This window comes from Wyeomyia smithii, chromosome 1 (genome assembly GCF_029784165.1).
Source record: "Wyeomyia smithii strain HCP4-BCI-WySm-NY-G18 chromosome 1, ASM2978416v1, whole genome shotgun sequence".
Taxonomy (NCBI): Eukaryota; Metazoa; Arthropoda; class Insecta; order Diptera; family Culicidae; genus Wyeomyia; species Wyeomyia smithii.
The window spans coordinates 56397461-56409352 of NC_073694.1; the positions used below are offsets into that span (position 1 = coordinate 56397461).

An 11892-nucleotide genomic window follows, 5' to 3' on the forward strand; every position below is an offset into this window, starting at 1 on the left:
GCGGGCAAGATTGTTCAAGAATAATGGTTGGCCAAAAATAAAGCTGCAGTTTTCAACGTTCGCCCTCTCTATGTCAATGAATGAACTGAGTTTGACGTTTCGCGCCATATCAGATCCTGCAATTTATCGTATTATTCGTTTAGTTACGCACAGTCTGATAGATTTAAATTAGTGAAGAAATAAAATAACCGCTGTTAAATTGAACCGGTTGCGATGGCTGCTTTGGATACGTTTCCGGAACTTCCGCGCCCAGGAGAAATATCGTTTTGCGAGCGTGATGGACGCATCTGTTCTTTACCGGCTAATGAAGTGGATGCTCCGAGTGCATGCAATGTAAGTCCATTTTAGTTCGTTTTTAACTTCAACTTCAATGCATTTTTGGTTTTCGGCTTAGCTGCCGTCTTATCCGGAGATAAACATTGGCCGAGAACTGTTTCATCATGCATCCACCAATATCCGAGAAGATCGACGCACGCTAATGGTTCCAGTGAACGAAACACTTTTCAAGCGCGTCACACGCACTTTTTTCGAGGAAGGACTGGTGGAAGCACTGAATGAAGCCACCAGCAGTGGCAGCGATCAGTACAATCCGCTGATTGGTTCTATGGCGCGCTATTTGTTGGTGCTGGTTAAATTTGGCAATCGGATCAAATTCTTTCTCAAACCACACCTTGAAGAGCAAGGCGTAGACTCGATAGGAAAGTACACCCAAACCAGGGATTGGTCAAAGAGTGCTATACGCTGTATTACATGGCATCCAAATTGCTTTAAAATAGCAATTGCAGCCTCAGACGACAGTATCCGCGTATACGGTGACGAACCAAGTATTGTGCCGATTTTAAAAAGTGGTCTGCAGAAATCTATTAGCTCCCTAGCCTGGAGACCATTCGCCTCTGGCGAACTGGCTGTTGGCTGCCAGAGCGGGGCCTTGGTGTGGAACATCGATCCGAACAGTTTAATAACTAGACCACTTTCCCAGGCCGTTCAGCTGCGTTATGAGAATCATTTTCCTGTTACCTCGGTAGAGTGGAGTCCAAACGGATGCCTGTTGGCAACTGCTAGCATAAACGATACGGATGTACTGGTTTGGGATGTGGAACAGAACAGAAAAGTATGTCGTTGATTGCGAGATTTTGGACATATGTATTAAAAATGAGACATTTCAGGTTCCCCTGCGACGTGTTGGTTTACCGTGTGCATTGCTGAAATGGTCACCAACGGGTTCTCGACTGTGCTCCACCACGGTTGGCAATGTTTTTCGCGTTTGGCAAACCACCAAGTGGACACCAGATCGCTGGACGATCAATCACGGTACAATCCAGTCGGTTGTATGGTCCCACACAGGGTCCCATCTGCTGTTTGTCACCACCGAGGAATGTTTCCTGTACTGTTTGGGATTTGTTGAAGACGAAGTGTTCACGGCAACACTGATCCCTAAGTCAGCGCTACCCATTGCTGACCTCTCGAAGTTCACTACCGGTCAGGTTGAGGTGGGAGGACGGCCGCAAGCACTGGCCTGGTGTTCTGGGAGTGAATACCTTGCGGTTACCTTCAAAGACACTTCGGCGATTGCCATTTTCAACACGGTCATTAATCGAAGCCAGCTGAATATCACACCGTCGTGCTTCATTACCGGGTTGGGCATTGAAAGCCCATCGTGCATTTGCTTCCAGCAAAATCTTGGCAGACGCCCGAGCAGAAAAATTAAAACTGTTTTAACCATCGGATGGTCCAGCGGTAGAATACAATACTTCCCATTTGTTTGATCAATGGCTTTCTTTTCTGTTGATGAACTATTCTGCCTATTTCTATTTGGTAAATGTTTCTTCTAAATAAAATTTGACTGTTATCACGAATATGCATTTAAAGATGATTCCATTCTTCGAGAATGGGGAACCGCTCAATGAAAAAGCACTTTAACCCGATTTGATTAAACCAATAAATACAATAAACCTCGACGGATTGTGGCTTAGCATTCACCGTAAATGTAACCTAAAGCTTCAGCGGCTTTTACCTTCACCGTAGCATCTTCATCTTTAAGCAGAAGCGATATCTTATGACCGACAGGGTCCATGTGTTGAACGGAGCGGTTCTGCGTGTACAATAGCCCTGAAAAAGGGTATTTAGTTGTTGGCACTAGAAAAAAGGAGAAGACTGCTTACCTATTAAAACAGCTGCGTTCCCTCGAATCTCCGACCACTGGCTGCGCAGCGATGGAAGGCAAGCATCAATAAAGTCACCAATCGAATCTGGTAGTTCTTCTCCCTGATTAAAAAATTAGAGGTAATTGTTAAGAATTCAGTCCAATATCTTACAATACTCACAATCAGCTTACTAAAGTCTTTTATAAAGTTATTATACTGCAACTGTCCGTGCTCTAGCAGGTGGTTTTGCGCCAATTGATTCATCTTGGGCGTAGCTAACAGTGTGCACACATTTTTCAGTGTGATTTTACACGCCTGTAAACAGGAAACGTTTAAGTTAACAAATCTTTTACCCCGGTTAACCCTCATACCCTCGCAATCAGATTATTTTCCTCGCACAAGTGCAGCAGCAGCGAGCACAAGTTCGCCTTCATCTGCTCTAGCAGCGATTCGGAGGTTGCCGAACCGTTCTCCAATCCATTCGATTCGCTTCTCGGAACCTGCTCGACTGCCGTTTTAGGTGGAACCTTCTGATGGCAGAGATCTCCAAACAGCAGTATAGCGGACTCACGCAACTCTATCGACGCGTTCTCGAAGAACGGCTTGATTCGGATCGCCAACGATACCTGGAACATCTCGAACTTGTCCTGCGGGAGGGTTTGCAGTATCTTGGACAGTCCACGCATGCTTTCCAGTGGAATGTTGATGAAACAATTTTTGTTGTAATCGTCAATTCCCTTAAGCAGAGCCGTCAAACACATCTCCGCGTATTTGTCGATATCGTGCTCGGTTAGACTACACAGAAATGCCATTCCTGGAAGGGTGGATGCATTTTGTTATTTTAAATTGCCGAAAAAAAAGCCAACTTATACCTCTTATACTGAGACCTCGAACGAGCGGATTCGGATCGTTGAGCGATGAATTCAGATGAAGCATAATCACAGAGGATATATCTCCGCATGGTTTCAGCGGCACCAGATGGGAGTAGAAACCGGCTGACGCTATTCTTTGGGTGTCATAAGGGCTGCTAACGTACTTACTGAGCGTGGTGACGATTTGCTTCATTGTGGTTGAGTTAATGCCAACCTGACCTGCGGTGGCAATGCTTAGCGGCGTCAGGATTTCAATGAAACTATTCAGATCTGTGCTGGATCCCAGGTTAGGACACACGTCCAAAACGTTGAAGATTTGCTGCATTTCAAGAGTGTCGAGGAAAACCTTAAACGTATCTAATGCTACTTGGCATGGTACAAGCTTAACATCTTTACTCGCAACCGCTTTGCCTCGTTTGGCACTTTTCGGAACGGTCACATTCACACCTTCCTGGGAGTACGCATGGTTGCACGGTGGCAACAAGTTTATGTACGTTGCCACCGTGCTCAGCAACATGCAGAATATTTCGGTGAAACGTGCTTTGATTTCCGCTCTGATTTCCTTACACTTGAACATCTCATTCAGCACGCAGATAATGGTGAACGGGGGTAGCGTGACCGCTTTCTGCGAATCGTCCCTCGGCTTGTCCTGATGCTGCTGCTCGTATAGGCAGGAAGTGGTGACGGTTCCGATGAAGTTTTCCAGTATAATACCGGTCAGCTCTGCGTCTAGTGTGATAGTTCGCCAGTAGTCGATAACGTTTCTGTTGGGGAAAAAATAGATTTTATAGTACAAAATGATATAAGGCCTTAACGTTACATTTAATGTTTCATTATTACTACTTACTCTTCGAATGGCAAACTCTGACCCAGGACTTCATTACAAACCAGCTTTGGGTGATGCTTGGTAAGTGCCAGCATAGACTTCAGCACGCCAGATCGAGCCTTGGCTACTTCACATATTTTAACGGCCTTAAAATACAAAAACAAAAAAAAATATATACTCTCATAACTCAGTTCCCAGGACCTTTTCCAACTCACGTAAAGACACTCCTTCACCAGCTCTGGAATGGCGTGAAACATTTCCGAACCCTTGGCCTGTATGAAAAACTTCAGCACCACGGAAGCGCCAATAGCGGAGCTTTGCTCCGGATCGTTCAAACTGTACAGCAAACACTTGCTAAACTGCACGTACTGATAGCTGGACAACCGCTGGGCGATTATGTTTGCCAACTGGCCGGCAATCCGATAGATGTCCTTCGCGTCGTCCGTTATTATTTCATCCCGTATCTGATCCAGCTCTTTGACCCAATCAATGCGGTTGTCCGCAATGGTTAACGTTTCGTAGATACAGGCAATTTCCAGAATCTTCTTCAGCACTTCGATGGCCGTCTGTCGTACGGTGGCGTTAGAATCGATACAGCGTGGAATGATTTTACCCAGCAGACTGCCGGTTTGATTAAATTTGGACGGTGCTTCGCAGCCAATTTTCATCGAGCGCATATAAACATCCAGCGTGCTATTGTACACGTGCCCAGCGCAGATTCGTACCTCATTGTTGCGATCCTTCAGCCAAATCTCCAGGATCGAATTTATGTCATCCAGACAAGCTGGTGATCCATTCTGTTGCTCCAGAATGGTTCTAATAAACTGATTCAGCTCCGGTAGTGATTGGTTTAGGTATTTGGCCAAATAGCTATTTCGGTTGTCCTCATCGACTGATTCGAACTTTGATTTAAGATTTTGAGCAGTTGTAAAGAAGTAGTAGCAGGCAGTGTTAAGTAGTCCATTAAAATCTACATTTTCATCCTCGGCATTTAGTTTAATTAGTAGGGTTGACAGTTTAAGAATCAGCGGAAACAGGGGAAGATATTCGTTCTGGGAATCGCACGTAATATTCATACAGATCTTCAAGAGTTCGTTCTTGTTTTTGAAGTTGTTCATATGATCATCCGGCAAGGCGTTCGGGTCCTGAACGAGAATCTCCGCCAAATTCAAAAATATAGTAAGAATGTACTTTCTGATAAACAGTTCTTTGTTATCGAACTGCGCCGTAAGATAATTCACAATACTCTCGTCGAACAGCCGAAGGACCTTTTCCCGTGGAGCCTTCGCAACAATGTTGTTCAAAGACTGCAAAACTAATATCTTCAGCTTGAAGTTTTCTGTCTCCTTACTAGTGTCTTTTATAAAGTGCAAATTTGAAAAGAAGCTGCTGGACTTTTTCACACTTCCATCGTCAATCACCAACGCAATGAGCTTTTTCATGACTTTCTCAACGTGCTCCACTGAAACATACGCCAGCGACTGTGCGTGATCCTGTAGCAACTTTTCGTAATCCTCATGAGAGGCATTTTTCTCCAGTTTCTCCGCCTTGGCTAATCCGATAATGAGATCGATCTTATTCTCTATCACGTGTTCGTCCATCGAGTGGGACAAACACATGCCTAAAACTTTGACTAGCATTCGTTTCTCCTGATCTAGTGAGGGGACCTTGAACTCCACTTGAATTGCGCCCGGCGTTATCGGCTGGTACAGTGGCAACTGCTGGAATATCTCCGCAATCAATCCTTCGATGAATACAAACTCATCAACGTCCTTAATGGTGGCCTGAATAAACTCAAACAGCAAAGTATCATATCGTTTTCGATCCAAGCTTCCCGCCTGTAGATCTTGCAACAATTGACCCAACTTTTGGTTCCATAGCGGCGTAAGATGTCTGTACAGATACGACGAGTAACTTTTCAGGAAGGATAAGATATTCTGCACTCGAGCAGTTTCGTCATAGTTTCCAAGTAGGGCCAACGATCGTACGAACACAGATATCGCACTCGGAGGACGGACATCTTCGTCGGTCGGAGATCTGTCGAAGGGATTACGCCGCTCGGGAATTGGATCTTTGGCAAGCAGATTTGCCAAGCACTTACCGATTGTGCTGCAAATGTCGGTGTACTCCAACCTAAGAAAGCTTTGTAATAGTTCCATCTTAAGAACATCGTCCATAGTTCCGATTGTTGTGGACAGGATGAACATGGTGTTGTTACAGGCTGTCACAAACTCTTGATACTCCTCGGAAGTACCATTTTCGGTGCTAAATTTATTCAACCGACAGCTTCCTCGAATCAGAAAGGTAACAAATTCCTTTTCATGTACAAGATTTCTCTGCATAAAAGCTACGATAGTTTTAAGCAGTACCATTTTCAGCTTAATCGACCGCTCACTAGTTAGCATACCTTTCAAAATTGTGGTGATTTCTTCTTGCTCTTCGTGAAGAATTGGCTCTGAAGTGTTTGTAAGATGCGTCAACACTAGAAGCGACTTTATTCTCTCGCGCTCATTGTTGCTACGCAAATGCAGCAGAAGGATGGCAATTATCTTTTTGCCGTAATTACCAGCCATTAGATCAAAGCAACGAAGCACTTCATAGTGACCCTTAACTGTTTGTGGCTTTTCATAATCGGGATTAACACATACCAAGTCAAACAAGGTGGCTATGATAGTATCGGATTCGGACAGCATTTCAGCGTTAAGAGCTTGAACCGTTTTAATAATTGCTGCCAAATATTGCGTTACGACGCTCCGATCCACACTACGACGATATAAGGCTAGCGTGCTTGGGACCACCTTCAGTAAGCCTTCATTTATTTTTTCTACCGACAGAAGTGGGTACATAAAAGAAAGCGCGTTCAGCACTTCGTACGAGACTTTCGGTTCTCGCGAAGAAAGCCATTGCGACTGAAACAGCTCGTACGCTATACCCACTTCATCGCATATATCATAAGGGACACCCGTTTTCATAGGTGCTTCCTCGTTCGGATTCAAACGGCGATGTTCTTTGTACTCGCAGAAGGCCTCGCAAAATCGTCCAATTGCGAAGGCATACGATTGCCGGATGTAGTCCTGCTTGATTGACGAAAGAGTCGGAAGAATGTATCCTAAGATCGGTTTAATCAGTGGAATAGAGTCCATTATGTTGGCCGTTGCTAGCGATCCCATCGCGTATGGTATCATAAAATGGGCTACCTGATGCTGCTCCACGTGTTTCGTCAGAGCATCCATCACCTCCTTACAGAAGCGTCTTCCCACAGAAACCAGGATTTCTCGACAAGGTGCCTGTACCTGTACCTGCTGGTCGGGTGAGCGCGTTATTTCGTTCACGCTGTATTCCACGCATTTACTGGCAGTCTCGTGGCTGATTTGGTCAATTAGATTGATAACAACATGCTCAATTACTCTGTAAATTTGGTAATTAATAATTAAATTTTCAAACAGGCATATGAAAATAAAAAACATGATTACACAGAAGAAATCTGAACGAGAACATGTCATATGCAAAAGAGTGAGTCATATGCTTACTCGATCACTAGAAAAAGGCTGACTTGAGTAGCGTAGCGTTAGTCAACATAAAATTAAGTGAGGAAAATAATATAAAGTTGAGTTTTCATAAACAATCACAAATAAATACCTTAGTATGATCGCTGCCTGTGTTTCTCCGAGCTTGGGATGCTTCTTGCGGTAATCGCAAAATACTTCAACGATTTCGTCATGTCGCTGTTTGGCAATCCTTATCAGCGATGCCTCTGTCATGTTGCGCAGCGTGTCATCCTTCTCCGACAGACTATCCAGCAGACTGTTAACAATGGCTGCGGAATTTAACATTCTTAAGTTTAAAGCCTCTAAAGCAATACAGAATTAAGGCCACGGCTCAAATGATTCGGAAACCTATTCTCCGAACAGTCGTAACCCGATATTCTTCTAATCAAGTGGAAGGAGAGAACTGGAGAAATCAATATGGCTAAAGTGAAGAACGGTGCCGCGATTGTTCTCAATGCTTTACTCTCTTTGCTAGCTCAAAAATACAACTGAAAAATGGACCAAAAAATGGTGATACCGCGGACGCAACCGTAATTTCATGCTAAGACGAATCACAAAAACAGTGTGTATACTGTTTCGAACGCACTGATAAGGCTAGCAGTCACCGAACTGTTCCCTGATTTTCATAGCCGGAATGCCATCCATGATCGTGATTACTCACCGATGAAGTGCTGGTCATGCTTCACAGCGGCCGCTGGCTTCTTTTCGTCGTTCGATGCATCCATAATGCGATTAGCAGTCGACAGTAAACTGCGTCGCAATACTGGAACTTTCACAAAATACCGTCGAAGCAATCCGCAATCAATTTCTTCTGAACGCTAATCGATTTTTTGAACGAGAATTAAACAAGAAAACAAATCTCAATTTATAATTATTGGTGAGGTGTGAAAGCGGATCAAAATTCACTTGTTTCTTCGTCTACTGCTCTTTGCACTTCACTATTTACGTTGCGTGACCTTTTATGTTTTCCTCTAGACAAACCAAACGTCAAATTCAGCTGATAACAAGTTTCGTCATGCTTTGCTTTGCTAGCAGTACCGTGCATATAAAGCACAAATAGCCACGGGAATGGCATCGCTGTCAGCTACCATACATTTGACGCGTTACCAACATCACTGGCACTGGCACCCGAAAAATGGGCAGTTCACCCTTATCTTATGTTGATTCGGGCAAACCGGCTAAATGTTGACTGCAATTATTGATAGCATATCAGACAGTTTTGAGCAATTTCTTAAGGGCTCTTCCCACTGCTTCCGTTCCGGGACCGGGCCGGGACCGGGCCGTGGCTGTTCCGCGTGTCGTCCGGGCTCGTTTGAGATTGATTGCATGCGTTCTTATGAACGCATTCACACCGACGCGCCGTACCTAGACCGGGGCAGCGTTGAGTTGCCGTCGTGTTGCTGCAGTGCGAGAGAAAAACTATCGTTGCCGACGATACTTTGTGTTGGCCGGAGAGTGCACGGAAGGCACTCGGGTGGATGCGTGTATGTTGTAGTGACATATTTCGCGCGGAGTGAGCTGCGGTATGAAAAAAAGAGAAAGACGTTTTTTCACATACACACATCAACATTTCTCAGCCAGAGCGCAGCGCAGGCACGGTTCAAGCACGGCGCAGTGTGAATGCATGAAAAGTCCCGGACGAGCCCGGTCCCGGCCCGGCCCCGGAACGGAAGCAGTGGAAATAGCCCTTTAAGGTTTTCACATGGTATGTGATATTCTAAGTGATATTTAGTACATTTATTGTGTCCCAAAGCAAAGTGAAGCAAACTGTGACAGCAGAAAAAGTAGTTTTGGGACAAACGGTACAGAAATAGATGTTCGTAACGCTTGAAGGCTACCATACCATTCCTAGTGATGGGAAAAATCGCCCAAAACGTACATCGATAACAATCGATAATTCCGGGGGTTTTATCGATATTATCGATAAGTATCGATAATTTGACAGCTAACGTTTGCGGTAAAAAAAATTTTTTTCAGATGATGAAAAAAAAAACTATTTCAGATGGTGATGAAAAAGAAACTATGACAGATAATTGAGTTGGATGAATTTCCCATGCAAGGTTATCATGTTAGCTTCCTCGCAAAAAAATATAACGTCCTTGCCATGGCGGACGAAAACATGCGTGTAGTCATGTTTTTAAGCTCTTTCTTCGTTTTTTTTTTATTAATTCCTCCTCCGTTTTCGCGACAAAATTGTTGGAATAGATCTTGCGCTTCAAGTTTGCCCAGAAATTCTCGATGGGAAGCAGGTGGGGGACATTGGGCGGAATCGCCGACTTCGGTACCACATCGATATTCAGCCGCTCCATCTCCTCCTACGATCGCTTCGAGTAGTTGGCCGACGTCAAATCTGGCCAGAACACCGTGTCTTCGCGCTTATGGTATTTCTTGATGAACGACGCAACGTCTGTCAGGCACTTCGTACTATAAATTTCCCCGTTCACGGCCAGCCCGGAGCGAAAGAAGAGTAACTTTGACATCCCTTTCTCGCTGATTGTCAGCCACAGCCGCACCTTCTTGGGGAACTTGGTCTGTGAAATAAACTTTACCTCGGTGCTCACTTCCTTCGTGGGGGAGGTAAAATACGAAAAATCCTGCTAGTCGTTGCCATCCAGGGTGAGATAGGTCTAGTCGTCCATCACCACTGCCACGTCGCGATTCGCCGGGAAAATCGACTTGACCATCTTATTCAACCGCTGTCGCTGCGTCATTGCCTGCAGCTCCGAGACCAGTGGTCGAGACTGCAGCTTCTTGTATGCATGTCCATGTTCTCCAGATACTTTTTCACTGTTTTAGAGCATGCACCAATCTCTCGGCCAAGTGCACGCAGCGATTTAGCCACTTTTCCCTCGGTCTTCCTCTTCAGCATCCTTTGAAGCTTCTTGTCACTCAGGGTCGTTGGCCGTCCAGAACCGGGTTTTCTTTCGATGCTCTGATCATTGTCCAATAGTGTCAAAATGTTGTAGATGCCAGAACCGGCATACCCGGCGTCCACAAAGTGCCGCACGATGTCTGTTTTTGACGCCATTTTGAAACCCATGAAATCGGCAATTTTTGTCCATTTTTTTACCGCAAACTTTATTGCGGTTATAGTAACGGCCCAAACAGAATGGATACGTTTGCGTTGCTTTGGCGTCAATTTGACAGTAAATGTATGGGCTAACTGTCAAATTGCCGCAAACGCAGCCGCAACGTATCCATTGTGTTAAGGCCTTGAATGACAAATCTTACGATACTGCGAATGATAATTCAAACTACCGGACGAGTTAAACAGTTTGTTTTGGAAAGTCTTTGAGTTTTACGCCGGGAGTACTTTCTACGGAGTAGTTTCAAGCCGAAGTTCATTTTGAAGGTTGCGTAATAAGGGAAATAATTGAAGCAGGCAAAATTCTGTCAATTTTTAAATGGCCAAAACTTCACGAAAAATGAATCAATTCAGACGAAACAGGTTTCATTTTACTGGAAAACTGTCCTAGATTCCTAGTATAACTTGAGAACTGGACGTGACCAAGGGTCACTGGAAATGTTTCAGATTTCCGGAGTGTGTGTACATTTTTGCAACGCGTAGAACTTTTTCTGACATTCTGTTTCACATAGGTTTATATGTTGTCAATAAATCAGAATTTATTTCAGGTTCATTGGTAGCCAAAGATTGAAAATTTGCCAAGGAATCATCGAGGTATGAATTTATTAAGTATGGGTGTTGATTTCGGCGGTTTTTTCCCTGTTGGGTACTAATTTTCTTTGAGCTTGCAGCACTCTAGCAGAATTCAATCGAACATTGTGGGTGTGTAGGTCTTATTAAACCAAGCAACTTTGCAAACTTGCGTTTGAAAATTTATCTGGATTAACATTTAAAAAGGTCAGATTGAAAGTTGAGACCATGATAATTGTTAGTCAAAGTTTCGATCATCATGTGACAAATTACAGGAGCTCATTGCTGAAAATTGCACTCTTCAGGATGGGGTAAGTTCATCGAAGCAGTCCCAATTGTTTGCATGCTTTGGTTGGAAAAAAAATTCAAAAATAAATGTTAACATGTGTACCGTTTTTTGAACCCGTTTGTCCCGTTTTTATCCCGAGAAAATCTGGTCAGCCTACTTCAAAAATATAAAAAAATGAGTTTAAGATCCTACTCTGAAAAAAATATAATTTTAAAAACAAAAAATTATTTTAGAAATTATCGGTGATCTCAGATTTTTTTAAATGAAGTATTTTAGATAGACAATTTAGTTGCCTAAAACGTGAAACTGGTTATCAAAATAGATTCATTTTTCGTAAAGTTCTGGCCATTTAAAATTCGAGAGAATTTTTTTTATCTCAATTATTTTTTCCACCCCCTGTATAAATCAGGATACTTTCTTTGGCGCAACAATTTCGTTGATTTGGATTTTTAGTGGAACTAAAAATTGTTTGTTGGGTAACAGATACTTTAAACTTAAACAGTTCCAAGTTAAACTAAACAATTACCAGAGAATTACCAATAGACTGCCGCTATGCAT

The 11892-nt window shown here is 43.6% G+C and overlaps 2 protein-coding genes across 3 annotated transcripts; one reads left to right on the forward strand and one right to left on the reverse strand.

Annotated features, from left to right (window-relative positions):
* Positions 1-61: 61 nt before the first annotated feature.
* LOC129725520 (aladin) lies at positions 62-2693 on the forward strand. The gene is made up of 3 exons (XM_055681480.1): positions 62-333; positions 395-1111; positions 1167-2693. Exons 1-3 carry the CDS (start codon positions 214-216, stop codon positions 1764-1766), a joined length of 1437 nt encoding a protein of 478 aa, XP_055537455.1. The 5' UTR covers positions 62-213; the 3' UTR covers positions 1767-2693.
* LOC129725485 (maestro heat-like repeat-containing protein family member 1) lies at positions 1806-8474 on the reverse strand. 2 transcript variants are annotated; one of them, XM_055681406.1, is made up of 10 exons: positions 8297-8473; positions 8052-8208; positions 7482-7659; positions 4058-7250; positions 3864-3988; positions 3017-3780; positions 2516-2958; positions 2325-2459; positions 2163-2265; positions 1806-2109 (listed from the first exon to the last, which is right to left on the reverse strand). In XM_055681406.1, the coding sequence occupies exons 2-10, from the start codon at positions 8113-8115 to the stop codon at positions 1970-1972; spliced, it is 5145 nt and encodes a 1714-aa protein (XP_055537381.1). In that variant the 5' UTR covers positions 8116-8208; positions 8297-8473; the 3' UTR covers positions 1806-1969. The 2 variants fall into 2 exon arrangements, with proteins under 2 accessions (XP_055537381.1, XP_055537388.1); XM_055681413.1 differs by having other exon boundaries at positions 4058-7208; positions 8052-8474.
* Positions 8475-11892: the final 3418 nt, after the last annotated feature.

Bases quoted from the DNA above. Each gene is read 5' to 3' on its own strand.
- LOC129725520 (XM_055681480.1), top strand. From the start codon at position 214: ATGGCTGCTTTGGATACGTTTCCGGAACTTCCGCGCCCAGGAGAAATA. The intron at 334-394 runs GTAAGTCCATTT...TTTTCGGCTTAG, and splicing joins ATGCTCCGAGTGCATGCAAT to CTGCCGTCTTATCCGGAGAT. The intron at 1,112-1,166 runs GTATGTCGTTGA...GAGACATTTCAG, and splicing joins ATGTGGAACAGAACAGAAAA to GTTCCCCTGCGACGTGTTGG.
- LOC129725485 (XM_055681406.1), bottom strand. From the start codon at position 8,115: ATGGATGCATCGAACGACGAAAAGAAGCCAGCGGCCGCTGTGAAGCAT. The intron at 7,251-7,481 runs GTATTTATTTGT...CCAAATTTACAG, and splicing joins CAGGCAGCGATCATACTAAG to AGTAATTGAGCATGTTGTTA. The intron at 3,989-4,057 runs GTGAGTTGGAAA...TTGTATTTTAAG, and splicing joins TGGTGAAGGAGTGTCTTTAC to GCCGTTAAAATATGTGAAGT.